The sequence below is a fragment of the Salminus brasiliensis genome, chromosome 6 (genome assembly GCF_030463535.1).
Source record: "Salminus brasiliensis chromosome 6, fSalBra1.hap2, whole genome shotgun sequence".
Taxonomy (NCBI): Eukaryota; Metazoa; Chordata; class Actinopteri; order Characiformes; family Bryconidae; genus Salminus; species Salminus brasiliensis.
Window position 1 is genome coordinate 7,631,915 of NC_132883.1, and position 26,967 is coordinate 7,658,881.

Below are 26,967 nucleotides of genomic sequence, written 5' to 3' on the forward strand. Positions count from 1 at the left end.
CAGCTCCATCAGAGCTAAGTCTCGCCCTAAGCAGGAAAACACTCACCAAGGTTAGCGGAGATATGTCACTGCATTTTAATGGCCTCTCTATAGGCAGCCTTTTCAGAGCTCTTCTGTCTCCTCGCTTTGCTTTTTTTATCAGTACTTCAGTAGTTTTGTATTACAGAGAGCTTTTTTGATCACAGGGGAAAAGAAATCTGGAGTGTAAGAACATGAGTACTGTCTGATTAGGTCTTGAGCTAGTTATGGTCTGGGCTGTTTATTAGATGGAGGTTCACGTCAGATTGTTTGTTATATGGTCCTGCGCATGATGATAATCCTTGGCTTGTGACATTCCATCCCAGTCTCAGCTGATTGATTGCAGAATGAATAATGGAAATGTTAAGAGTCGAGTAGCAGCGCTTCCGAGCATTTCTTCTTAAGTGTTGCGTCGTGTACAGAACAAGCATTCAAAGCAACATTAGCTCTGACCCTGCTCTCACCCCATCTCTGGTGCTTAAAAAACGTATGTCTTTCTCCCAGAGCATTACCCAAAATAAGCTGCTTTTGAAAAAGAGGCTTGCGAGTTTTAAGACTGACCTTGTCAATAGCTGAGGGATTACGTAACACGCTGTCTGTGAACTTGAGGAACACAGAAGTGCTGAAATGCAGCACTAAGCTCAGTCTCGTGGGCCTACGAATAACCACTTCTTTATTAGACAACTGAGACAAGTCTAATACTGGCACTTCCAGTTGCTCTGCTGGTCTGTATGGGTGGACGAGCATGTTTAAGGCAATGGTTTGGCGAACAGTGAAGTTTTACAATATACCAAGATATGGTGTCTGAAGCATGAATCTTTAGTTTGGCTCTGGAGATGCAGAAGCCACTTAAGCAAGTGACGTAGAATAGAAAGCTTTATTTCTTGGCATAGTAGCGTGTGTCTGACTTCGGTAAATGGACGTGACAACCCGTGAACCTTAAACACTGTTGTGTTTTCTTTAAAAAAAAAAACGAAGAAGAAAATCCGTCTGTAACAGGGCTGTAAAACAGGCCAATTCCAAACCCCCAAGACTGTTACTCATTCCAGTTACGCCCCCAACATTTACACACAACCAGCCCACCAGCGAAAGCCTTTTGGCAACTAAATCCGCAATGCGCTAAAATGCATCGGCCACTTCAGGAGAATATGGTGTTTTTGTAACACTGGAGAGCAGCACATCACTTCCAGACTGCTAGTTATGTGGATACAGGTTACTTTGTTAACCAGGCCTCGTGATCAAGGCTTTTTCTGTGCCAGCATCCATGGAAGGATATCTCAAACTCGATGAGTGAGGAAGCTAAATCCAGGGATGCGAGTGAGGATCCATTACCATCTCTTCTCTCCAATGTCCGCTACCCAAAAAATTGGACTACCTCAAGACTAAAGCTAGCCACACATCAGAAAGGGAACCCTAATAGGCCACGGCATGCAAGGAAGCCAAACCTGAGGAAGCAAGCGAGTTCTAAGCGGGTGCAAAAACGCAAAGGCCAACACTCGGCCAGCTCTCTGCAAACACACAGTCTTGCTGTACAAACTACAAACATACATTCTTACGTTATTGTGGCAGTTAAACACTCAGGGTACTCAGGGAGGTAAAAGAGAGACTCATCAAACTGGTCCACCATGACAGTCGACTGGAAAAAAGCATGCTAGCAGTACAAGACAGTCACTGTAGGCACCCCTTCGTTGCACCTGCATTCAAGTCCTTGCATCAAGTATGTTTCGGGCCTAAAAGCTATCGCAGGCAACTGGCTGTAATCTTTTCAACTAACTAACTTCACACCACACCAAGAGGATACTAAACATTATCCGATTAGACTCGGGACTGATAATAATAATTCCAATGTTCTTGTTACTGCACTTAAAGCAAAGCTATGCTATGTTATGTTATGTTATGCTGTTTGGCTACTGTGAGCTATCACGGTGCCATAAACCATCCAATAAAAGCAGAGCTGCTTATTTTTTATTCTTGAGCCCACAATACGAGGAAAATCTCTGTATTCATGTGTATCTGAGGTATAATAACAGGGTTGTAAGCATTTTTTTACCCCAGCTAGAGTCACAAACTTACTATTTATACAATAAATAACAACTTTAAATAGTCAAAGTCAAAAAAGTCAGATTTATTTGTATAGCTTTTTACAACTGTTGTCGTCACAAAGCAACTTTACATAATTAGTCCTTAGTAAAAGACAGAGACAGTGGCAAGGAAAAACTCCCTCAGAGCTGGAGGAAGAAACCTTGGGAGGAACCAAGAATCACTCGACGCATCCTCCTCTGATCAGAACTATTTAAACATTATTGATAAAGTTACCAAACCATCTATACTGTTAAACTGCTCTGATCATAATCATAATATACTAATCATGGTGTAGATAGTTAATAGTGGTGATATTAATAGTGGTAGTGTGTTCAAATTTACACTTGCAGTTTGCACAATGCTTAATATTGTTTTTATGGTTTTTTTAGATGACCTGCTAGCTTTGCTAGCCTTGTAGCTCCAGCACAAAACAAAAGAAACAAACATCAAATGTGTCAAAACTGGTTGAAGGTGTGTTTCACACCTAATTGTGTTGCAGTATTGGATTAGATTCAATCTTTTCTTCGCATTGTTGTGTCCAGTCTTGCACTTCTGATTCTGGCCCTGCACTGATCAGATCGGTGACATCTCAGATTGTCAGACATCACTCGAGTTCTTGGCCCCCTACGTGCTCCAGTTTTGAATGGTGCTTCTCTTTAAGACCTGCCTGCATTGCTGGTTTCCTGACACGCAGGCTTGCTTGGCAGTCATTTCCTATTTGGAGCAGGGATCTCATGGGAGGCCCGCTTCCTGTCGGCAAGTGTGGGAACTGTTCGGGGGCGGAGTGGCCTGCGCAGTGGCCTGTCAGACTGGGACCTGGGACACACACACACACACAAGTGGAGCAAAGAGCGGCCTGCGGAGCCCAACATGGGTTTAATTACACACCCACAAGCTTCACTTTCTAATGCGTTTCATAGCAGCCTCATGTTATCTTCATATCATGTTGGAATAGGTGCTTAGATAGTGGCTTGGAGGCCACTTTGCCAGTCCTGAAGAATGTAAATAGGTCTTTTTTAATGCAATTTAGTAATGTTTAATGTGGCATAGTGTTCTTGTCTAGTTCCACACTGTTAACATCAACCCCTTGTGAAGCAAGTTCACTTCATTTTACTTGAACCTACACCACCGAAACAGCAGTCTGACACTGAAATGACCTGCATGTTTTTTTGCTCTGAAATAGAATGGGCAGTTTTTAAATAGAAATGCTTGGAAATGCATGAAGGGTGTGTTCAAGACACAACAGATTGTTCCCTTGGGTACTCCGAGGCAGCGCGGCACTCGCTGCCCTGAACGCACCAGCCAGAAGGCAGTGTAGTGTTTGCGCTGAACCTTCCAGCACCAGCGTCTTACAGCAGAGAAGGAGGCTAATAATTTCTGCTTGCCTTATTGAACGGATCCTTCATTGTCAGCTTTGTGGTTCAGTAGGATCATGCTCCATCGCTACACTAAACCGTAAGTACTGGAAATGCGTGCTGTGCTTATCTCGATTCCTGCAGTTCTAGCAAAACATGTGGATCTGGTTAACAGTTAGCAGGCCTGCTACGATTGCTGCTTTTTTGTTTTTTAAACCTGCTGTATCTCAGATTAGACTGTGGCCTCAGCATTTCTTCAAGACGTGTTGTCAGCTGTTTCTTGCCTCTTTTCTGTGACCCTCTTTTATCATTTTTGAACAGGAATGCAACAAGTTGATATGCTTGGCTTGTTTTGTAAGGAAGGGTCCTAGGTAAACCATTCAAGCACCATTAAATATCACCACAGGACAAGCTCTTGATTTACAGAGCCTTAGCAAAAAGGGGTGTGGTAGTAGGTCCACTTTTTGGCACTATGTAGAAGGATTTTTTAAAGATTCTTTACAGATCTGTATACAGCAGGCTCTCCGTCACAGATGAGAACCATTTAACCAGCCAAATAACCTTTTATACATTCAATTGGTTCTTTGCGTTATTGTGGTTCTATATACTGGATAAGCCCTTAGAAGAAGGATATGTCAAAAATGTTCCTGGACGTCTAACTTTTAACTCTTTTTGGTGCTACATAGAAACAATTTCCATAAGGTTCTTTAGGGAACCATGTGCTAGAGGTTCTCCATCCTAGAAAAGAGACATTTAAACATTCTGACTGTTCTTTGAGACTTCAAAATTTCATTCAAATGCTAGGGTGACCATATTTATGTTTTTAAAAAAGAGGACACTGAGGACACACTGAGGATGTTTGGGATCCACTGTAGTTAGGATGTCGTAGCTGGGGGGTTTCAAGCAGGCCTAAGTTGTACTGAAGTTAAACTGAAGGGGGTGCTTATCTCCTTTATTGGTCATGTAGGCCATTAAGGCTATTTATTGGTCTTGCGAGATGTGTAAATGTGTATGTATTTATGTACATTAACATACTGTAGCTGCATGGTTTGAGAGTTATTTCCACCCCCACACGTACACATTGCCACAGTTCTGCAGCTTAGGCCATTTTTACACCAATTCCCCAGAGAATACCCATTCTTCAAATAGTGCTCCATACATTGCTTGCTTTATTTACATTCGACTAAATTGGCCACTCCACTAGGTTGTTGCTAGTTTCCATGTTTATAATTAGCGAAGTACTGAAAAATGATTCAGTTATATGCTCAGTCTTAGTAGAGATCGATTCCTTCATGGATGTATTTTCCTGAATGTGGAGAAAAGCCCATATGTGAGGTTCAGGAGTCCCATCACACCACCTGCATTAATGGCTGTTGTGGCCATCGGCGCGTCTAAATCACAGTCAACCCAGCATTTCCCTGTGATTCACAGTCCATGCGCCGGTGCTTTTCTAGAAAAACGGCCCTGTGGTGCGGCGGGTGGCTGTTGCTGACCTTTCCAGAGTGAAGGGGTCATATGTTATCTAGGTTTGCCCTGGCCTTGACATGTCATGTTCTCAGAGGATGAAATGTGGTGTAGTTACTATATCCTCCCGCAGGTGAGAGCTCCAGCTGCACAGTCCTTCTTCTGCTGTGGTTATTGCCACATTGACCTTTGCAGTACTGATATTGCAGAATGCTGCAATATGTAATGAGCACTTTGACCAATCATAGAATTTGTTGATTGTGTCTGAACTATGTCTGGCTCATAGTTCTAAACCACATTTGTGTCTATCCTCAGTAACCGTCTCTCTCGGGCAAAAAGTCTTTCTACTAGATTTTGGAGGAGCATTGCTGTGGGGATTTGATTGCAATAATGACAGGTCAGGATGTTGGATGAGCACCACCCCTCTATGCTCAATGCTGGGGTGCTTTTTACCACTCTAACCCACACCTGGCTATCGGCACCGTTGAGGGATGGTGCCGATAGGTTCATGTTCGTTACCTTTTTCGGAGAGTCTCATTCTATTGGCTCAAAGAACCTTTTGCAGCACCTTTATGTACAGGGTTGGTGTCTGAGGCTGAAATCTGCTGAGCTCACTCATGAGAAGGTTGTGATGGAGGGCTTCTTTCTTTCACATCAGCACAGATTTACAGAAGTCAAGTGTACACATAATCGTTGTCTGGCTGTATTACAGTAGCATACATTTCCTCAGAGTCAGCATGTATTCCTGCTCCTCTGTAAAGACAGATGAGTGTCTAGGCTTCTGTTTGATTTCCCAGGTGCTCTGATGAGTCCTCTGGAAAAACCAGGGTGGGTTTAATATCAGCTGACTGTCATGAGCTGTTTGTCAATCATTTAAACGCACAGAGTAATGCGAGGAATGGGTTATCCGCATGCTTTAAAGGGTTCATAACGTCCATTCCGCTGGTATATTAGTGTTTATCCTGATATGGGTTTTTTTGTACTTTTAAGCTCCTAAAACAGTCCAAATTCATTTTTTCATGACTATTTCCAGCCTCTTTTTTACCACTTAGAACCACTGACACATAGAAATGATCTCCGGTCTGATTGGCGGCCTTGTATTGTGCCTCATTTGAAAAGTGGTCCAGGTTGAGGCTCCCTTTATAACATCAGAGTGAATAGATAAAGACACATATGAATGGATGGATATACAATATGTATATCTGTCCAACCTGTAACACTGTTTCCGTACTGCATCAACCACTGTTTAAAAAATGTGTAGGAAATGATGAACGGTGTGCTCATGACATCAACAGCACAATGTCGTAGCCTGTCTGGAGGGCTTGATAGAAAGTCATTTAATCGCGCTGGATCAATACAGTGAGGTTTGTGGGGGATGCGAGGCTTCTCTAGCCATCTGAAGGGTAAATGCAAAGGGTAGTTGAAAGCAGGGGTGTTGTGGTTTGACATTTTCACAATATTAAGCAACTAGAAAACATGAAAATCACCACTTACGTAGGTTTATATTGTAAAATATTACATTATTATGTTAAATATTCATTATTACACTTTATCTCTCAAACTGATTTTTTTCTTTGTTTTTTTTGTGTACATTTTTGTGAATAAAATGATTAAGAGGCTAAACATTTAAATATTACTATAAATACTAGTGTCATGGCGTGCTAGGCCAGACACAGAGGAATGAACACTCGCAGAGATGGAGTCAAAGCAAGCAGATTTATTAAAACAAGGGGATAAACAAAAGTGAGCAAGTGAGGCAAAAAAGCAGCAATCGTTTGTTTTGTCCTGGCTCCGAAGTGGTAGGACGAACTTTCAATGGGTGTCCGAATGAACTTGCTTCGAACGGTGTCTTCCGAGAGTACTTGGGCGAAGTGTAGTGTCGAGTATTGTGGTCTCCATACTGACTTCTGTATTTGTGTGTCAAAGCTTAGAGGGATCATTTGGATCCTAGTCTATACAAACTAGCTAAGGATATTTTCTGAGTAAACAGTGAAGCCCCTCTGTAAGTCGCTCTGGAGAGTCGCGTCTGCTAAAGGCCTTAAAAGTAAGTGTAAATGTTCTAACCATGAAACACTGGTGCCGTGTCAACTCTACGTTGAGTGTTTTCTTGAACACGCCACCCAAAGACGAGCAAGCGCAGTGGAACAGTCCTGCTTTAGCTTCAGTAAATCTGAGCTGCACAGTTCTTAGATTTTTTCTTTTTCCTGGGACAGTTTTGACCTGGGGCGAAATTTCATAATCCATAATTTGATCTGCTAAGATTAATTTCAGTTCAGTGGCCTTGCCTCGGCTATTTAAGGCTTTGAGGCAATTTAATTTTCATCGCCTGCTATCACGTCTCAATATCTGAAGGCTTGTAGTGGAATTAAAGCCTATTCTGTTGTGGTGTGTTTTTTTTCCGTCTGCCTTCACACTGGGTTGCATTGTGTGCTAATTGGGGCGATGAGCTCACGGCTGTACTGAGGTCAGCGCTCCGTCTTACCTGAGGATATTGCCAGGGCCTTTTTCCCCTCAGGCCAGAAGTCAGCCATATTTAATTCATGACTAGGGTGGAGTGAGTCAGTATGGGTCCTCCTCTCAGCAGCTGCTTAACTGCCATGGTGCACTTTATGCAAGGCTGTGAAATATATAATTCTTCTTTTTCCCACAATGCTGTTGTGCCTTTTGATAACTGCAAAAGGCTGAAAAATGCTTATAAGCTCTTTAATATGTCACAAACATTTTGATTGGGTACTGTGAGCTTTGGGAGGTACTCTGACTTATTTGGCGTTTCATTTATTTGCCACATTTCTGTCTTATATAGAATTAATTTTCCACATTAAAATGATCCAAAAGGTCAGGTTTGGGTGTGTTTGTTTGTAACTAACACCACGATAATGGCCATCAGATTTCCAGTTCAGCTTCTATTGCTATCATCTAGTTAATAAGGGGATGCCTGATGTTGGGCTTATCGCTACACATTAGCAAACCAGTTTTTACATTGCAAGGCTTATTGCAGTCACTATACACCAATCAGCCATAACATTAAAACAACCTGCCTATAACTGTTTATGTCCTCTGTTAGATCTCTGAAGGTGTTCTGTGGTATCTAGAGCCAAGACATTAGCAGCAGATCCTGTAGAAGTCCTGTCAATGGATTGCACCAATGAGCCTTGAGCGCCCATGACCCTGTCGCTGGCTCACTGGTTGTCCTTCCTTGAAGCATGTTTGCTATGGACTGACCGCTGCACACTGGGAGATGTTCTGACCCAGTCATCTGGCCATCACAATTTGGGTCTGGTCGAAGTGGATCAGATCCTTATTCTTGACCATTTTTCTTGCTTCCAATGTCCACTTCAAGAACTGACTGGTCACTTGCTGCTCTTGACAGGTTCCAAAGAGGTTGTAAAGAGATAAACAACGTTGCTCACTTCATTAGTTAGTGGTTTTATATAATTGCAGTGCTAAACTCTAATGTGTAGAGCTGAAATCCTCTCTGTATTCAGCAGTATGGCTGCCCTTTTTATCACTGTCTGCTATCTGGGAATTTGTACACAGATCCACCATACATAGCGACATAGACAGCTTCGTACAGATGTTCTTTTCTTTTCTGTAAATACATCTTTCAGCTCTTTATTACCTTTATTACCTTTAGTACTTTCTACTTTTTTTAATTTATCCCCTACCCTATTTATTGTTTAGTGTAATTTTCCTTTAGTTTAAGACTGTGTTCTGTGTTTCTTTGTTACTTGTCATACGTGTTGCTCTCACCAAGACAAATTCCTTGTATGGGTAACATACTTGGTGAAATAAAGAGATTCTGATTCTGATTCTGATTCGCTGCAGTGGCTAGAAGGTGGGCAGATCCCGTATTCTGTGTGCAGGTAATTGCAGTAATGTCTTCAGGTCACGTGTGTATCCTGAGGCTATTTTTTCTCCAACACTGTCATTATGCTTAGCCGTAGGGTTCTCCACCTGAAAGGTTAGCCATGTTTTTGCCTCCACAACCCAAACAGCCAGCCAACACGGCTTTGCTATTTGAAATGTCTTGATTTGGAAATGATGAAAAATTGCTTTGCCAAGTGTCCTAGTTAGGTTGCTATGGCAGTGGTAACCTACAGTCAGAAGTATATACTCTATATGGACAAAGGTATTGGGACAACTGCTTATTCATTGCTTCGTCTGAAATCTAGACTATAAAAAAAAGGGTTTGTTGGAGTAACTGTCTTTACTGTCCAGGGAAGGCTTTCTACTAGATTTTGGAGGAGCATTGCTGTGAAGATTTGTGGATGGGATGTTGGACGATCACTACTCCACCCTGTCTCAATCTCCCCTACTCATTTAAAAAGTATTAGATGATGCCCCATCCATCATTCCAGAAAACACAGTTCTACTGCTCCTCAGCTCAAAGCTGGGGGGCTTTGTACCCCATCTAGGCCATGCCTGCCATTATGCATGTTGCCAATAGGTTCATGTTTATTTGCTCCAGAGAGTCCTACTCTATTGGCAATACTTCTCTACAGGGGCTAGGCAAGCTGTGTGTGTGTGTGTGACTTTGTATATTTCAGCATTGGGTGCAACTTAAAGTAGCTGAATGCATTCATTAAAAAGGGTGTCCACAAACATTTGGACCATCAAGTAAGAGGTTCAAGGAGAAGTTGCTTGTATTCTGGGTTTTGGTGAAGGTGCTATTTGTGCCATTTGAGAGTTCTAAATCCATCGCAGTATTTGGGTCTTCCAGTAGGTCAAGTCTGCTGCCAGGGCACTCAAGGAGCAGCCAAGTATTCCTGACAAAGCACCTGTTGATGTGTTCAAACCCACAGTGCAAAGTTCTGGAGTTTAATTATAAGGCGATTTACTCCTCATATGGATTGATAGTGTCTTAAAGACTGGCACCAGAAGTCTTAATGACATATTTTGGCTGTGCTCCCAAACGTGTATTGATGTATTAGAATGTGTCATCCCAGCTATACTGCAGTCTGCTACACTGAGAGTCCTTCAAGCGAGTTGCATTGTACAGTTGTGTGCAAAACTCACCCTTTCATTTGCTTCATTTGCTTCATTTGCTTAATTTCCCTTAACACATCAAGTCTTAATACTCTAAAGTCTATTACTTAGTAACTACAGGGACTTCTGTACAAACTGGTGGTTTGTAATAACACTTTTGGCCCTCTGGTGGGCCATAGACTGTGTAAAGGTATGAAGGGGGCTACGAGTGTTTCAGCAGTCTAATGCTGCAACTACTATGGCCCAGCGGTTGCGAGTTCAAGGCCCCTTTGCCATCAGCAGCCAGAGTCAGAGAGAGCACAATTGGCTATGCTCTCTCTGGGTGGGTAGATGGAGCTCTATACCCTTATCACACTTAAGCAATGTTCGCTGACACAGGCATCTGCTCGACCACACAAGCTGGTGTGGTGGACCTGGGAACCCAGCAGTTTCCTTCCGGCGATGCCCCATTGGTGGCAGTTCAAAAAGAGGCGACGGCTGGCTTTGCATGTATAGGAGGTCACGTGTGTTAGTCCTTACCCTCATAGTGTCGGGAGCATTGATAGTGCTGGGGGGGGGGGTATAATTAGGTAATAATTTCCTGACAATCAGATGTTTTCCAGAGGGTTTACACACACTATCAAAATTGCACTTATCAGCGTTCATGATGCCGTCCATCAAAAATGTATCAAATCCAGATGTTGTTAGACACCCCCAAACTTGCAGTACCCTCCACCATGCTTGACAGATTCTTGTAGATATGCTTCAAAGGGATTTTCATGGCCTTTTTGACTGGAACCTATACTAGGGTGGTCTCTGACTTCTGCAAATTACTGCGTTCTGCCAGCTTGGCTGTCATCCTCCTGTCTCCCACCACCTGCATTGGGTCTAAGAAGCATCCCAGGACAGAGCCGGCCCTCTTTATGAGTTTCTTCATGATTTGACCTATCTGTGGTAGTGAACACACACACACATACTAGTGACCTGAGGGCGTTGAGCACACACTCACCCAGAGCAGCGGACAGGCAACTCTAATGCCCAGGGTGCAGAGAGGATGAATGGCCTTGTTCATGTGGCAGTGGCAGTTTGCCGAGCCCGGGTATCGAACCCACAACCCTGTCATCAATAGCCCGGAGCTCCAACCGCTGTTGCGGTGTGATACTTGCTTTTGCTTACCTTGCATTCTTCACTCTCTGAAGCAGTACGCATAAACGAAGTCTGTGAAATGCAGTACCACATAAGCAGACGTGATATGAGCAGCCGACTGAACCAACCATGACAGCAGTCATTTCCACCACCTGTTTCTACCTGTTTTCTCAAGATAAACAGTAATACAGTCTCCTCAGCTGTTCATTGTTGTCCTTGTTAAACAGAAGTAGTAGTTAAGGGAGGTATTATCCTACCAGGTGGGGATGATTCAGGCCTGCTTCAGGAATGAATGAATTATTCCTTATAAAGTATGAGCTGTTATGAAAGTGAGGTCTGTACATGAAAGTCTGGACCTGGACCTTCTTCAAAGCCATGCTCATGCTCAGCTCACATCTAAAATGTGGTCTACATGTTAAGGCTCTGAGGGCAAGGCTTGGGACCTTTACTAGGCAGGGTCACAGAAAATGCTATAGGAAACATAATGGAGGTCATTTCATGCCACATAACCCTGAATCTTCTCTCCTCTTCCCCCCAGATCCCATCTGATGCCGAGGCTGAAGGAGTCACGGTCTCACGAGTCATTGCTCAGCCCCAGCAGTGCAGTGGAAGCTTTGGATCTCAGCATGGAGGAGGAGGTGCTCATCAAACCAGTGCACAGCAGCATCCTGGGACAGGACTTCTGCTTCGAGGTCAGTCTGATGAACACTGACCTCTCCCCCATGATTCAGCAGGCGTGTCATTCAGTCTCTGTCAGTACAGGGACAGGGAGGAGCCCGGTGGTAGTTCAGCTGTTTAAGTCATCATAACCATGGCTGATAACACCACTCATGCAGTAGCAGATGCAGAATGTCACAGTGGGTCGTAGGAACACAGGAACAGGATGTGATGGTAGAGCATTTGCATGTGGTTCTGCTGACAGTAAGTACATGGAAATGTGTGAGTACAGCACCCAGCAGGCTTGGCTCTTAACAAAGTCATTGACCCAATAAAGGTCATGTCCGTGGCTAACATTTGCATGCATGCCACCTCTTAGTGTCCGTGTGCTGTGTCATAAACAAATGGCACGGCTCTAGGCCAGCGGGCTGACCTCCCCTTCGGGGGGGGTATGTAACAACTCCCATACCTCTGTCTTAGAGCATGAGCCATGTGAGCCAGCACACACACATGGATGTTAAGTGTGTTTTTTAGAGTGATTAAAAAAGTTATGATTTCCTGTCTCTTGATAAGCAGGCAGTTAGACCGTTGCTCCACTCTAGAGCTGCGAAGCCATATTCATTTCTGTGTCCTAGAAAGAATCTAAAGGTAAATTTACTCAAAACTGTGTTTTAAGTGGAATTTCACAGCTCTAGGCCGGCCCTACGGTCTAACAGCTGCTCATTCAAATCTCAGCAAGGCCCCAGCGCTCCATTGTCAAAAGCCTCTAGTTTGGGGACTTAATGTTATACACTGTTAAAAGATCCTTGAGGAACTTTTGGAGGTGGAGGAACCTCTTTAGGTGCTTGGAGGAACCTTCAAGAAAAGGTTTTAAGAAGAACAAGGTTTCTTGAAGGTTTCTCAAAGCACCTTAAGAGGTTCCTCAACTGTTTCAAATTGAAGAACCTTCAAATGTTCCTCAAGGAACTTATACTTTTAGCAGTGAAGGGGAAGTTGTAAGCTGCAGATGGGAATAAACAGTGAACAGACTGAGGGGGAGGAGCCACAGATTAAACATATCTCACAATATTTCAACAGTTTTAGCTGCAGCTCACTTACAGATGTTTTTGAGGCCTAACTCAATATGAATTATTAACCTAAATCTAATATGCTGACCTACAGAATATGAGTTAGAAGAACCTTTGACAAAACTAAAGTTGAGTTAACTCAGAAAACACTGTAATCAGTTAGCTTATCACCTTATATTGGCCTGGGGGGGATGACCCATCATTTCCCATTATGTGATCGAGAGGCCTAGCTAGCACGCATTGCCAGTGAGTAAATTAGAGAGAAAATTGTGTAAAAAAGCATAGTAGTGGAATAGTGTAGTGTCTAACACCGCTGCCTTCTGCATTTTTTGCATAAAATCCTTAAATTAAATACAGACAATCTGTGCTTCTAAAAAAGAGGTTCTCTTTTAAAAAGAGGTACACTTTCATGAATAAATAAAAAGGCATCAGGCCTCTGTTGGATAGGACTTGGGCAAACTAACATCTGGCTGCATCAGTGTCCGTCCTGCAGAGCTGGTAGACATCAGCTCAGCTCAGCAACCCACATCGCAGTGCACAGCTCGACACACCTGTCTGAATTTCCTCTCTTTTTTTCCCCCCAATCATTGCTCAGTGGAGCTGAGCGCGGCCAGGCCAGCTGACATGGACTCAGTGACTATTACACACCAAGCCAGCTGGCATCTGCATATCTCTGACCACAGGAGGAGGGACAGGGACAGAGCAGAAGGGTCAGCCAGAGGGTTATTACTGATAGCAATCTTTTTGGTCGGCTTGTTTAGTCCTAAAGCTTTCATGTGTTGATGGGGAACAGTGAAAAAAGGTGTAATCCTGCTGAATTGCACTGGATAGTTATCTCTTTTTCTAGTGGTAGGTTCTCTGTGTCTGATGTATGTGTAGCTATATATGTGAAACACCTCTGACCTTGAAATGATGCAGTATTAAACAGTAGCAATGTTACATACAATGCTTTATTTGAAGGTGACCTACATAGGGACTTCATAAGGCATGCATAATGCAGTGACGGTTGGGGCAAAAAAATGCTCTGGTATCGTTTAACAGGTCAATTTACCACCCTGTTATTTTACTTCAGAATGAAACATGTTAATTTCCCCTTTTTTCCTCTGATTGGCTGGTTTACTTCACCAGCAATGGCGCACGGGACCTGCATACTATAGCAGTTTAACACTGTAACAAAAACACTGTAATTATTCCCTGGCCTTACCGGATAGTGCTGCTGTCCTCTCTTTGTGTCCTCTCAGTGCAAGCTGAAGAGATTGCAGCCAGGTTAGCTTTTAGCCTTGCCCCCACTTGTTTTCACAGGCTTGTCTTTTCTTGCATCTTACCAGTAAAAACAGTAAGCCAGTACTTTCCCTTCTGATGTGGCTCAGCTGAGGTAGTCCAGCTTGTTTTCGAGGGAGCAGATGAGTTACTTGGCTAGCATTCGATTTTTGCCTATCACGGATCCTTGTTTGCTCCTCTCTCCCTTTGCTCCTCCACCAGCTTCCATTTGATCACATACTGAGTTTAAGCTCCCCTTTTATGGACTAGGCCTAGTTCGGGTAGCAACCCATATTCCCATAAATTCTGGAGCCTGGTGGAACTAATAACTACAAGGACTATGGTTCTGGAGGACCCATATATACTCCATATTCTCCTGAAGTTGCTGTCATGTTGCACTAGCTTTGACTGGTGATTTTGCTAGGGGGGTGGACTGTTATATATGAGTCTTGGTTTTGAAATGGGCCAGGGTTCCAGCCCTGTTTTGGTTAAGGTGGATTTTCTTTTGAAGAAGGAGCAACAGTGTTTGAGGTTCATGGTATGTCAGTTCCATGTACTGAACTCCCATTTTTCAGCTTTGCCTGGATAAATACAGTTTGACATTCTAGGGTCCCTTTAAGTATTTCTGAATGGCTCATACGCATATTTGTTGATGGGTCTATTACCATTTTCCCTCCCCGCTACAATTGCTTGCAACTGCTTGGACTACATGAAGCCTTTTTCCTCCCGCAGAGTTAAAAAAGACTGCCTGACAAAAAGCTTCAGCTTCAGCCGTCCCATCCCTGCTGTCTCTCTCTCGCTCTCTCTCTGATTGCATTAGATAAATGCATTTAATCGGAGTGGATTCTGTCTATTCAGGTTATTTGAGAGTTCTATTCTTTGTCCGATTGTTATTAGTCCCCACTCGAGGGAACTCTTCACTGGCTGAGAGCTGAAAGCACAATGAAAACCCACCGATCTCCCCGCTCACCCACAGCTCCCGAGCCTAATGCACATTTATCTACTTTCTCTTCTCTCTCTGCCGCCTCTCCATTATGCACTCATCCGCCTGTCTGCCTGTCTGTGAACGTGTAATTACAGGTAACTACGTCGACAGGAAGCAAATGCTTCTCCTGCCGGTCGGCAGCCGAGAGAGAGAAATGGATGGAGAATCTGAGGCGAGCCGTGCATCCCAACAAGGTAAGGAACTTGACTTCAAAGAGCTCTGAGAGCTCGACTGAGTTTGAGTCCGGCAGCTTTCAACCAAACTTTGACACTTGACCAAACTTTGATGAAAGTCTGAGGCAGAATTTAAGAGGAGTCGGAGGTTGTCTGGGTCCGTTTGAGAATTAGAATGAGAGTTCCTTTGCCGTACGAGCCAGTAGTCAAAGGTTTGGACACTTGGAATGGGTTTAGTTTGAAGGTGTTCTCTTCTCTAAAAGCTTGGGCTTAGATGCTCCTCCATGCTGAGATCTTGAATGCTTTCTAAAAAGGATTCTAAGGTGATGAAGACAACAATTTTACTCCTACATTTTAACGCTGAAAACTTCCTCCACCTAGCAGCATTCATAGAGTCAACGAGTACTCAGCATACGTAGCAGATCAGTAGCAGAACTTCTAAAGGACCATCTCAGAAGTCTCCTAAAGAAGCTGCTTGAGAGAACATCCATTTTTGGTTTAGATTATGAGCTATATAAGTTCCTTTTATTCTAACATAATTGTTAATACCATATTTCATACCTCAATTTAATATTCTGGACACATCTAAATTGGTCAAGTTACTGTTATATACTATACTACACCATACAGCAGGGGTCCTACACAGTTTGCTGACAGGTGAGTTAAATCAGGAGTACTTGTGCAAGAAAAGCACTAAACTGTGGAGGAATCCAGCCGTCCAGGACTGGAGTTACCCACCCCTGCTATTCAGTTATATTACTGTATATATATACACTGTTTATAGAGTACTAAATGTTAAAAATAAGACTGAGTGCTAATGGCAATACAGTGCATAAGTCTTAGTTAGTGTATGTTAGCGGATAGCGTAGTGGATAACAGCTTTTTAACTACAATACCCTCCCCATGGCAGACTGGGGATTAATTCCTAGATCAGACAGGCATGCCAAACTACACCAATAAGAGACCTTGGGCCAAAATTCTAACACTACATTCACCTTCCTGTGTGACATGATTCACATGTAAGTCTTGCTGCATAAGTCGTGTCCATCCAGCTTCGGGTACCATTAATACTGACTGTAGCGCTTGGTATGTCCTTTTCTCTCAGGACAACAGTCGTCGAGTGGAGAACATGCTCAAATGTTGGATTATCGAGGCCAAGGACTTGCCGGCTAAGAAAAAGTACTTCTGCGAACTGTGTCTGGACGACACTCTATACGCACGGACTACCTGCAAACTCAAAACGGACAACGTTTTCTGGGGCGAACACTTTGAGTTCAACAACCTGCCGTCGGTCAAGAGCATCACCGTACACCTGTACAAGGAGACGGACAAAAAGAAAAAGAAGGACAAGAACAACTACGTGGGCTTGGTGAACGTGCCCATAGTGGCAGTGACCGGACGGCAGTTTGTGGAGAAATGGTACACGGTCAGCACCCCGAACCCCAACAAAGGCAAGGCTCCAGGGCCCATGGTGCGCATGAAGTGCCGTTACCAGAGCATGAGCATCCTCCCTATGGAGCTGTACAAGGAGTTCGCAGAATACATCACTAACAACTACATGCTGCTCTGTTCCGTCCTGGAGCCGGCCCTCAGTGTCAAGAGCAAGGAGGAGATGGCCAGCGCACTCGTGCATATTCTCCAGAGCACCGGCAAGGCCAAGGTAAGAACCTCGCTTAGTCTGGACAGTGACAGTGACAGGGGGATTAAGGGGCCTGGATGGAAAGGTTCTGGTGTACAGTCTAAGAGTTTTACAAGTAATTTAGCATCATCGCTAGATCTGTCATGGAGTGCTTCAAAGGGTTGTTTGAGCGATAGAGGGTCTATAGAACCTTCACTTGAATTTAAAGGTTCTTTATACTAACGTGTGGTTCACTGATGTGATCCTTGGAGGTCGACTTCAAAACTCACATTATCGATGTATTTCTTGAATCCCAATTTATACCCAATTTGAAAGAACAGTTACCCAGTCCCCAACACTAGCAGTGCCGCCAACACAAGAAGGATGAAGACTAGCATGTCTCATCTGATACATGTGAAGTCAGATACTACCTCTTTTTGAACTGTCGCTAAAGCGTCATCACTAGGCAGCCAGTGCGCTTGGAGGAAAGAGTTGAATCCCCAGCTCTGATACAGTAAGCACCAGATCTCCAGCTCTAATACAGTAAGCACCAGATCCCCAGCTCTGATACAGTAAGCACCAGATCCCCAGCTCTGATACAGTAGGCACCAGATCTCCAGCTCTGATACAGTAAGCACCAGATCTCCAGCTCTGATACTGTAAGCACCAGATCCCCAGCTCTGATACTGTAAGCACCAGATCCCCAGCTCTAATACAGTAAGCACCAGACCCCCAGCTCTGATACTGTAAGCACCAGATCCCCAGCTCTGATACAGTAAGCACCAGATCCCCAGCTCTGATACAGTAAGCACCAGATCCCCAGCTCTGATACTGTAAGCACCAGACCCCCAGCTCTGATACTGTAAGCACCAGACCTCCAGCTCTAATACAGTAAGCACCAGACCCCCAGCTCTGATACTGTAAGCACCAGATCCCCAGCTCTGATACTGTAAGCACCAGATCCCCAGCTCTGATACTGTAAGCACCAGACCCCCAGCTCTGATACAGTAAGCACCAGATCCCCAGCTCTGATACTGTAAGCACCAGATCCCCAGCTCTGATACAGTAAGCACCAGACCCCCAGCTTTGATACAATAGTTAACAGACGCTGACCAGAAGTGATATAGGGGGGAAGTGCCACCCCTGAGAGAGCAAAGCCAGTTGTGCTCTTTTGGACTCCGGTTGCTGATGGCAAGCAGCATAGCCCAGGATTCAAACTTGCGATCCTCAGAGCATGTGGCAGCGGCAGCACCTTAGTCCGCTGAACCACTCAGAGTCCATTGATGTATTTCTCTAGGAGAGTGACAGCTTAGTGACTGTGCTCCTTTTTAATAATCCTTTGTTTGTTGGTTCTTAGACCATCTAAGATTTGTAAGATCCTGGAAGAAGACCAGGGCCTAGTTACAGATACAGACTAAAATATACCTCTGATGTATACTTTTAATAGCTTATTGATATGTTCATTGATATGTTTTAGTGTCTTCTCCTAAAAGTGGATGCTCAGCAGAATCTGCCTTTATTCTAATCTCTTGTGAGTCTACCCGTGACCAACCTTGTAAAAAAAAAAGAGCCGATAGAATGGAACAATGGAGACTGGGCCCGCCTCTCCTTGTTGAATCACTGAAGGCCTGAACGGCCTTATCGCCTTCATTAACTCGGGCGTTTGGATCAGATTGTCTTCATAAATCAGCTCTGAATGAGATGACATTGCTTACAAAAGCGTGTGGCCTCCCTCTGTGTCACTCATCTCTCATTATCGATCGCCTCAGTGAAAACCCACTGTCTTTGCTGTTGTGCTCTGCTGTTTGAAACATTACCCCTGCAGTTATAGATTTGAATGAACGGTCATGCGTCGCGAGTGTGCCTGGTGTGGGCCTATCATTCCAGCCGCATGATAGCATCATCAGCATACAGCTTTTTGCTTTTAGAGGACACATCGATATGCAGCATCTCTTCTTTCAGGTGATGTTTTATGATGAAAAATATGCTCCAATTACAGTTTATTGAAAAACACGTCATTTTCCAGAACTAATGCGATTGATCGTAATAGCAGGGGGCAAAATAGTGTACCATTTATAATAACAGATTGCTAGCCGCTGCAACTAAATAGTACCATATTTAACCAAAATCCATTCTAAAGCTGTTTTGACTGATTCCAGTCTGGTCTTCTGCAGGTCTTCCTCTGGTCTTGTACAGATCCCCCTCTGGTCTTGTGCAGGTCTTCCTCTGGTCTTGTACAGATCCCCCTCTGGTCTTGTACAGATCCCCCTCTGGTCTTGTGCAGGTCTTCCTCTGGCCTTGTGCTGGTCTTCCTCTGGCCTTGTGCCGGTCTCCCTCTGGTCTTGTACAGATCCCCCTCTGGTCTTGTGCAGGTCTTCCTCTGGTCTTGTACAGATCCCCCTCTGGTCTTGTGCAGGTCTTCCTCTGGTCTTGTGCAGATCCCCCTCTGGTCTTGTGCAGGTCTTCCTCTGGTCTTGTGCAGATCCCCCTCTGGTCTTGTGCAGGTCTTCCTCTGGTCTTGTACAGATCCCCCTCTGGTCTTGTGCAGGTCTTCCTCTGGTCTTGTGCAGATCCCCCTCTGGTCTTGTGCAGGTCTTCCTCTGGTCTTGTGCAGATCCCCCTCTGGTCTTGTGCAGGTCTTCCTCTGGTCTTGTGCAGGTCTTCCTCTGGTCTTGTGCAGATCCCCCTCTGGTCTTGTGCAGGTCTTCCTCTGGTCTTGTGCAGGTCTTCCTCTGGTCTTGTGCAGATCCCCCTCTGGTCTTGTGCAGGTCTTCCTCTGGTCTTGTGCAGATCCCCCTCTGGTCTTGTGCAGGTCTTCCTCTGGTCTTGTGCAGGTCTTCCTCTGGTCTTGTGCAGATCCCCCTCTGGTCTTGTGCAGGTCTTCCTCTGGTCTTGTGCAGATCCCCCTCTGGTCTTGTACAGATCCCCCTCTGGTCTTGTACAGATCCCCCTCTGGTCTTGTACAGATCCCCCTCTGGTCTTGTGCAGGTCTTCCTCTGGTCTTGTGCAGATCCCCCTCTGGTCTTGTGCAGGTCTTCCTCTGGTCTTGTGCAGATCCCCCTCTGGTCTTGTGCAGGTCTTCCTCTGGTCTTGTGCAGATCCCCCTCTGGTCTTGTGCAGGTCTTCCTCTGGTCTTGTGCAGGTCTTCCTCTGGTCTTCTGCAGGTCTTCCTCTGATCTTGTACAGATCCCCCTCTGGTCTTGTGCTGGTCTTCCTCTGGTCTTGTACAGATTCCCCTCTGGTCTTGTGCAACTCTTCCTCTGGCCTTGTGCAGGTACAATGCTATGGCACTTGTAATAACAGGTCGTAGCCATTACTACCTAACAGTACCATATTGTGTTGGGCCTTTACATGGCCAGATATTTTAGCACGTTTGATAGAACAGATTTAATGCTATTTAGACTTTGATGGACTGGTAATCTGAAGAGCTGTACTGAGAATTTAAATGGTCAGGATAAATATATACTATAAACTGATTAGCCAACTATCCCAAACATTTTTTATACCGGGCCTAGTAAACCTGGTTTAATAAAAAAACCTTAAGTAACTTTTAGGTGATTAGTCATTTTATATCGTCCTTAATCGTCAGGTCTTTTACAGTGTGCTGTGTTTGGGCTGTTTTGCTTAAACTCTCTTGCCCCGGACTTTGAGCACTAAAGAGTCTTTTTGTAGCACAGTGTGTAATTTCTTGATCTGTCCAGATTGGCCAGCAATGGTCTTAGCCTGTGATTAGCGCTGGACTAAATCAGGTCAGTAAGGGCATGGTCTCTCATTATGCGAAGCAGAAGTGGTCAGTGGATATATTGGGAGTGTATTGCGTCTCATTAGCAGAGGCTGGAGCTGTTCAGTGGCTGCATTGTCTTTGGTTAAGCAGTAGCCTTGCCTACAGTAAATAAGGTCAGCCAGGGTTGTGTCCTGGTCCTCGCATTCAATGGCTGCTGCAGTGGCTTCCTGCTTTTGTCTGGAGTAGCCAGACAGTGTGCACTCAAAACTGAGGACAAAGGAGGTCAACGATCTGGACCGCTTGAAGGGTGGATGATGTGATGTGTTTCCTGTGAGTTTATGAAGTTTGTGGCCAACTTTACAAGAGTCTACAGTCACTTAAAACCTTGAACACTTGCATCATTATAATTATAATTTTTAATAATATATAATTGTATAATTGTTAAGATATAATTGTTTCAGACAATTGTTTCCCTTCTGTTTCGCATTGCATGGTGGACTGTTCTAATTATGCATTGTGGATATTCGAGTGCTATATCTATATTACATACTCCATACTCAAAAACCAGTGACTCACCCACAATATTTGTAACATTGCGTAATGCTGCTTTAAAAGAACCACATACAGAAGGTTCTCTATCATAGAGAAGAACCATTTAACCAGACAAAGAATTATTAAAGCATCTCAATGGTATGTGGAGTTTTCATCCCTGTAGAGAAGTATTGCCAATAGAATAGGACTGATGCTCTTGTCATTGAGTGCAAGTATTATATGCGAATTGGTATTTTTTGCTACTGGGCTCCCCCTACAGGTGTGGAGTGCCTGAAATGAACATATAAATAAATAAAAACCCTTGCTTTCTATTACAAACCCTTGTAGAACTCATTATAAGATGTAATAAGACATCTGAGGCTGGTTTACATGGTGAAATTGTCACATTACTGGTTTTAAAAGAGACAATTTTCATATAACTTGCCAGTAGACAAGTTACTAAAACAATAATGTTAGCCTCCATTAGCATCTATGTATTATTTTTATGTCAAGAGAGGTGAAAATTAAAGAAACACTATTCTTCTGGCAGTACTTCTCTATAGGATCTAGACAAGCTGTGTGTGTGCATTTGCACGCCTGTGTCAGCAATGGGTGCAATGTAGCTGAATGCATTCATTAGAAGGGGTGTCCACAAACATTTGCACATGTGAAGACGATCTACGTAGAGTAGTCCAGTAAAATCAGTACATGCAGTGCATAGCTGCTGCTTCTGAAATGTAGACGCTGTGGGCTGGACAGTGTGGTTATCACCTAAAAACAGTTATCTGTGAAACGTGAAGAGACGTTCCTCCACCAGGCACGAGAACACAGTCCTCACAGCGTCGCTACCATGAATCTGAAAACCAATTACAGCTATTGTGTGTGTGGAGTGGATATTGATCATGCTGGGTGGGGGATAGTCACTGAATCAGTTCCCTGTGGAGGCCTGATGGAGTGTGTTGAGAGTGTGCGTGCACAGCACGACCGAAGGTGGGGGGTTACAGTCTGTGCCCCCTGCTAATGAGCTCTTACTCATGCAGCCACTGCTGGAGGCATCTCACCGGGACATACAAGAGCATTGGTGTGTGTGTGTGTGTGAATGTGTATCAACGTGTGCATGTGTGCATTCGTAGTCATTATTCAGCAGGCCTGTGTTTTGGGGGTTTTGGGGTCATTAATCGAGTGCCTGGAGGAGGGTCTGCAGCTTTTTTTTAAACACACACATACACATACACACACACCTTGGCTCTTTAACAAGCTCAGTGGTACTTTGCATTGTAAGTATAGAACCTCAGTGACATGCCGCCTTGTGCTTGTCTTTTATGAAGGATGAATCCCTTCAGTTTTTATTAATTATATATTTTCCTAATTTATCAGTTTTTATTTGTTTAATATCTGAAGAATGTGATCTAACAAAGCCAGAAATTCATGTTTCTTATGGTAATGGTCTTATACACATCCATTTAAAACAGGAAAACACATAAATGTACAAATTAATATGCATTCTATATGGACAAAAGTATTGGGACATTTGGTCATTCATTTCCTCTCCTGAAATCCAGAGTATTAGAAAAAGAGTGTGTCCTGCTTTTTGTTGTAACTGTCTCTACTGTCCAGGGAAGAAGGCTTTCTACTAGATTTTGGAGGATCATTGCTGTGAGTATTTGATTGCATTCTGTGACAACATCGTTGGTGATCACCACCTGACCTCATCCCAATTTCTCCAGTCTATCCCAAAAGTATTGGATGGAGCACCAGCCATCATTGTAGGGGACACAGTTCCACTGCCTCACAGCTCATTGCTGGGGGCTTTATACCCCTCTAGGCCACGCCTGGCATTAGGAGGCATGGTGTCAATGGGTTCATGTTTATCTGCTCTAGAGAGTCCTATGAGATGAGGTTATTTGGCTGTGCTCTAGAGAGACGAATCTGCCGTAATTATGAAATGCTATCATTATTTTGAGATACCTTCAACATTTATAAATACTCTGATATACAATATTACTGTTATACCACCCAATCCTAATCATGTGTGTCATACATTGTGAGAAACCACAGAGAGAGTATGAGATGATTTAGGTAGGCAGTTTTTACCAGGCTACTTTGTAGCTTTAATATCATATAATTCCATTATTCTTTAGCTACATTAGCCTTGCACCTCCACCACACATGTCTAAGCTGGGATAAAAGACAAACTGTGTAAGTTAGATTTTCTGCTGCAGTGTTATCTTGAGACTAAACTATTGAACTCCAGTGATACACAATAACAGCTTGATAAGACTCCTGCCCTATCTTACACTGTTGTTTTTATCCAATCAGACTGCCCCCCTCTGTTCAAACCCAGCATGCCAGGCTTTATATTGATGACCTTCATGTTCGCTGCACTCACGTCTGGTGCTCTCGGATGATGCTGAGGCGAAGCTGGTGTGGTGTGATGTGATGGAGGCAAAGCGAGCTGCGCTGGATCGGGCTGGCGAGCAGCAGGGCTGCACCTCAGAGCCACTGGGGAGCCGGAGCCGAGCGGTGCTCAGTGCACTAAGGCTCTGGCGGCCTAATTGAATCCCTAGTGCTCTGAGTGCTGCCAAGGCTGCAGAGCTTTGGGAGAATTTGAGGTCTTGTGTTATCCGTGGAGTGTCATGACTGCACTATAGACACGTCTGTTCTGCTAGAGTGGAGGTTTTAAGGGAGGTTTCATCATAAAGCCTCACAGGGGGAAGAAAGGGAGAGGACATTCAGTTTCCATGAGCATGGGCAGATTTGGACTGGGAGAGATTGTGGTTTGCTGGATTTTAAGTTTTTAGATTGAGAAAAGCTACATAATTGAAGTATGATGTATATTGGGACTTCTTAGCCCAGTCCTTGTGGCCCAATAGACAGTTCCAATTTTCCAGTTGCTTCAACCTAGTGTGCTGCAGAGGGGGCTATCTAGAGCCAGAGCAGAACAGATCAGAGATAATCAGTAATTAGTAATTGCCAAAGGAATATGACTTTCTGGAGCACATAAACATGAACTTATTGACTCCATGCCTAATGCTAGGTGTGGGCTAGAGAGGTGTAAAGCCCCCAGCACTGTGTGGAAGAACATCACAGGAGAGAGTAAGGCCAGGGTACAGCACCATCTACCTACCCTGGAGAAAGCAAGGCCAATTGTGCTCTCTCTGGCCCTTGGCTGCCATGGCTAGCAGCATGACCGGGATTCAAACCAGCGATTCTCTGATCATGGCGCCTTGACAGCGCCTTAGTCTGCTAGACCACTCAGGACCCCCAGAATACTAAAAATGTGCCTGAGAAAACCTTAATTCAGTATTTTCAGTATGTGAACGTGGCTCAGAAAATTGCTTGAAAGCCTATTTACCACCCTGTTACTTTGCCTCATGAATCATGGTGGTGTTTCTTTTATATTGGGCCCTAAATGGGTGGTTTACGTCACCGAGATGACCCACAGCCACAATCCTCACAGCAGTGCTGCAGAATCTAGTAGAAAGCCTTCCCTGGAGCAAATGATGACTATTTTCGATAAATAAAACCAAGCAATGGCTATTTCAGTGCTTGATAGCTACATTAGCTTGCAGTGTAGCTTCAGTACTACTATAGGGAAGCAGGTCTTTGGACGTCAAGCATGTCTTGGCTGATCAGCCATATTTGGACTAAGGGGAATGCAGTAACTATCCCTTCTCTCTTGCTCTTGTGAACATCATCGTGTGGGGTCGCAGTCTATGCAGAAGCAACTCATCAGCGTGTTTACCCACTGTAACGGCCTTTAGCCACAGAGCCACCAAACTGGAACTGATTACAGAGGCTGTCGCAGGTGGAGCGCGGTACAGGAGCTGCATCCTGAAACAGACGGAGAGAGACGGAGGGAATACGAAAACAAGACAGAGAATAAGAGAGAGACAGACAGATACAAGGCTGGAACAAGGGGAGAAGAAATAGAGAGAGATAGAGAGAGAAAGAGAGCCTGAGAGCCATTATCTCCCAATCAATACGGCATCACTGAGAATGACTCATCTCTCCAAGCTGTCCCAGACATGATGTCTCTACGGCAGCTCAATCTAGGACACCTGGATATTACGACTGCAGTGCACCTCCTACCAGCCTACCAGCAAACCTCCCAGTACAATAAGATACCTCACTGCTCACAGTGTGCTCTCACCATTAGTGATGTACCAGTAATACACTGTCATCTGCACTTCTAAACAATTCTAATTATTAGAGTAATATTTCCTTCTCCACTATAGCTGACAAAGAAGGCATTTATTAAGGTGAAAGAATGTGCAGATTAAGGTTTACAGTCCTATTTACCACCCTGTTACATCACTGATTTACCTGTTATGGTAGAAGTGAGTCAGGGCTCTGCTCTGATTCTGGTTGGTTTACACCACAAAGATGACCCACAACCGCATAGCATAGCTAAGCTTAGCTTATTAGCCTATAAATAGGCTTGTATTAGCCTTGTAGCTTTAGTACTAGTATAAAGAAGCAATTTCTTGGACACCAAACATTTCTGGGCTGATCAGCTACATTTGGACTAAGGGGATATCAGTAACTGTGTTCATCTAAACAATAAAAAGGGATTTACTGCTGTATCCCTACTGAGGACTCCTGATTACATATATATAAATAATAAATCATCTGCTTTGCTTAAAAGTTTGAATACTAATATTATATGATTATAATATTTTTTTATAATAGTTTTATTCCATTTTTTCACACATTTTCTTCCCAATTTATACTGCCAATTACCTGTACATACTCTCTCCCCCATGCTTCTAACACTAGTGATGGTGGACCAACACATGTCCCCTCCAACATGTGCATAGTCAAGCCTCTAATTTTTCGAACTGCTGCCAATGGCAACCAACGCACCTGGTGGGAAGCGTCGCATACCCGGCTTGGACGCATCATCTCGCAGATGCCAGCACCGCAGGGGGGTGGAGAAAGCAAGGCCAGTTGTGCTCTCATGGGGCCTCGGCTAGCTGAGGGCTAGCAGCATGACTGGGATTTGAACCAGTGATCCTCTGATCACAGTGACAGCACCTTAGTCCGCTGGACCAATCAGGGCCCTCTGAATACTAATAGTAATGTAATTCTTTTCCGCTTAAAGGTGCCTGGAAAAAAACATTAATTCAGTATTTTCAGTGTGTGAAAGTCAGTGTTGCTCAGAAAATTGCTTGCAAGCTTATTTACCACCCTGTTATTTTGCCTCAGGAATGATGGTGGTGTCTTTTATATTGGGTTCTAAATGGGTGGTTTACGTCACCGAGATGACCCACAGCATAACATAGAATATATATCTGCAAAAAGAAACCCTGAAAAGTAACAGCGAGAAAGTTGGTCAAGGCTCAGGAGAAAAGGCCAAAAGTCTGCAAACTTTTGATGAGCAGTGATGTGGCAGTGTATTCGGAGAAACTTACTGTGAAGTGTAAAAGTCTCCAAATCAGCTCTGTATGAAAACTCAACCTCGTAACAATTTCCGCCGATTTTCTTAAATGTTGTGTTTGTGTGTTGAGCATGAACAGTAGAGCTTGTGACTCGAAAACTGAAGCTCGGTAGGCTGAGCAAAGAGGGCTTTGATCTTTATTAATTAGAATGATCTGGGAAGTCTATAGCTGAGGAAAGGCTTTAAGCTGGGTTTAGCTGAAATCATCAGGCGAGTTTCATGTTTTATTGATGCTCCTACATCCTGGAGCCTTATATATGTATCGTAAACAGTGGTGGAAAGTTGGTCAGGGCTTTTCAAAGGTCTTCAGAAGTCAAGCTGTTGATGAGAACTGTATAAAAGAAAGAGATACATTCTTCAGATGTCCATCATCAAACACATAATGCAAAATTTATTTAATTAATTGTTTAACGCATTCTTGCTTTTCTTTTCTCACAAAGGAAACAATAAAAAAATGGTATATGCCAAGATGTGGTGAATAT

General features: G+C 43.9%; 1 protein-coding gene across 5 annotated transcripts in view; it reads left to right on the forward strand.

Annotated features, from left to right (window-relative positions):
- dab2ipa (DAB2 interacting protein a) overlaps window positions 1-26,967 on the forward strand; it is a 152,515-nt gene that overhangs the window by 98,816 nt on the left and 26,732 nt on the right. For 3 of the 5 annotated variants that reach the window (XM_072681478.1, XM_072681480.1, XM_072681481.1), the window contains 3 exons: window positions 11,569-11,722; window positions 15,095-15,193; window positions 16,278-16,832. In XM_072681478.1, the coding sequence (XP_072537579.1) occupies window positions 11,569-11,722; window positions 15,095-15,193; window positions 16,278-16,832 (808 nt within the window). Of the gene's footprint in view, window positions 1-3,458; window positions 3,556-11,568; window positions 11,723-11,752; window positions 11,952-15,094; window positions 15,194-16,277; window positions 16,833-26,967 lie in introns of those variants that run through there. The other 2 variants (XM_072681479.1, XM_072681482.1) reach the window with 2 other exon arrangements.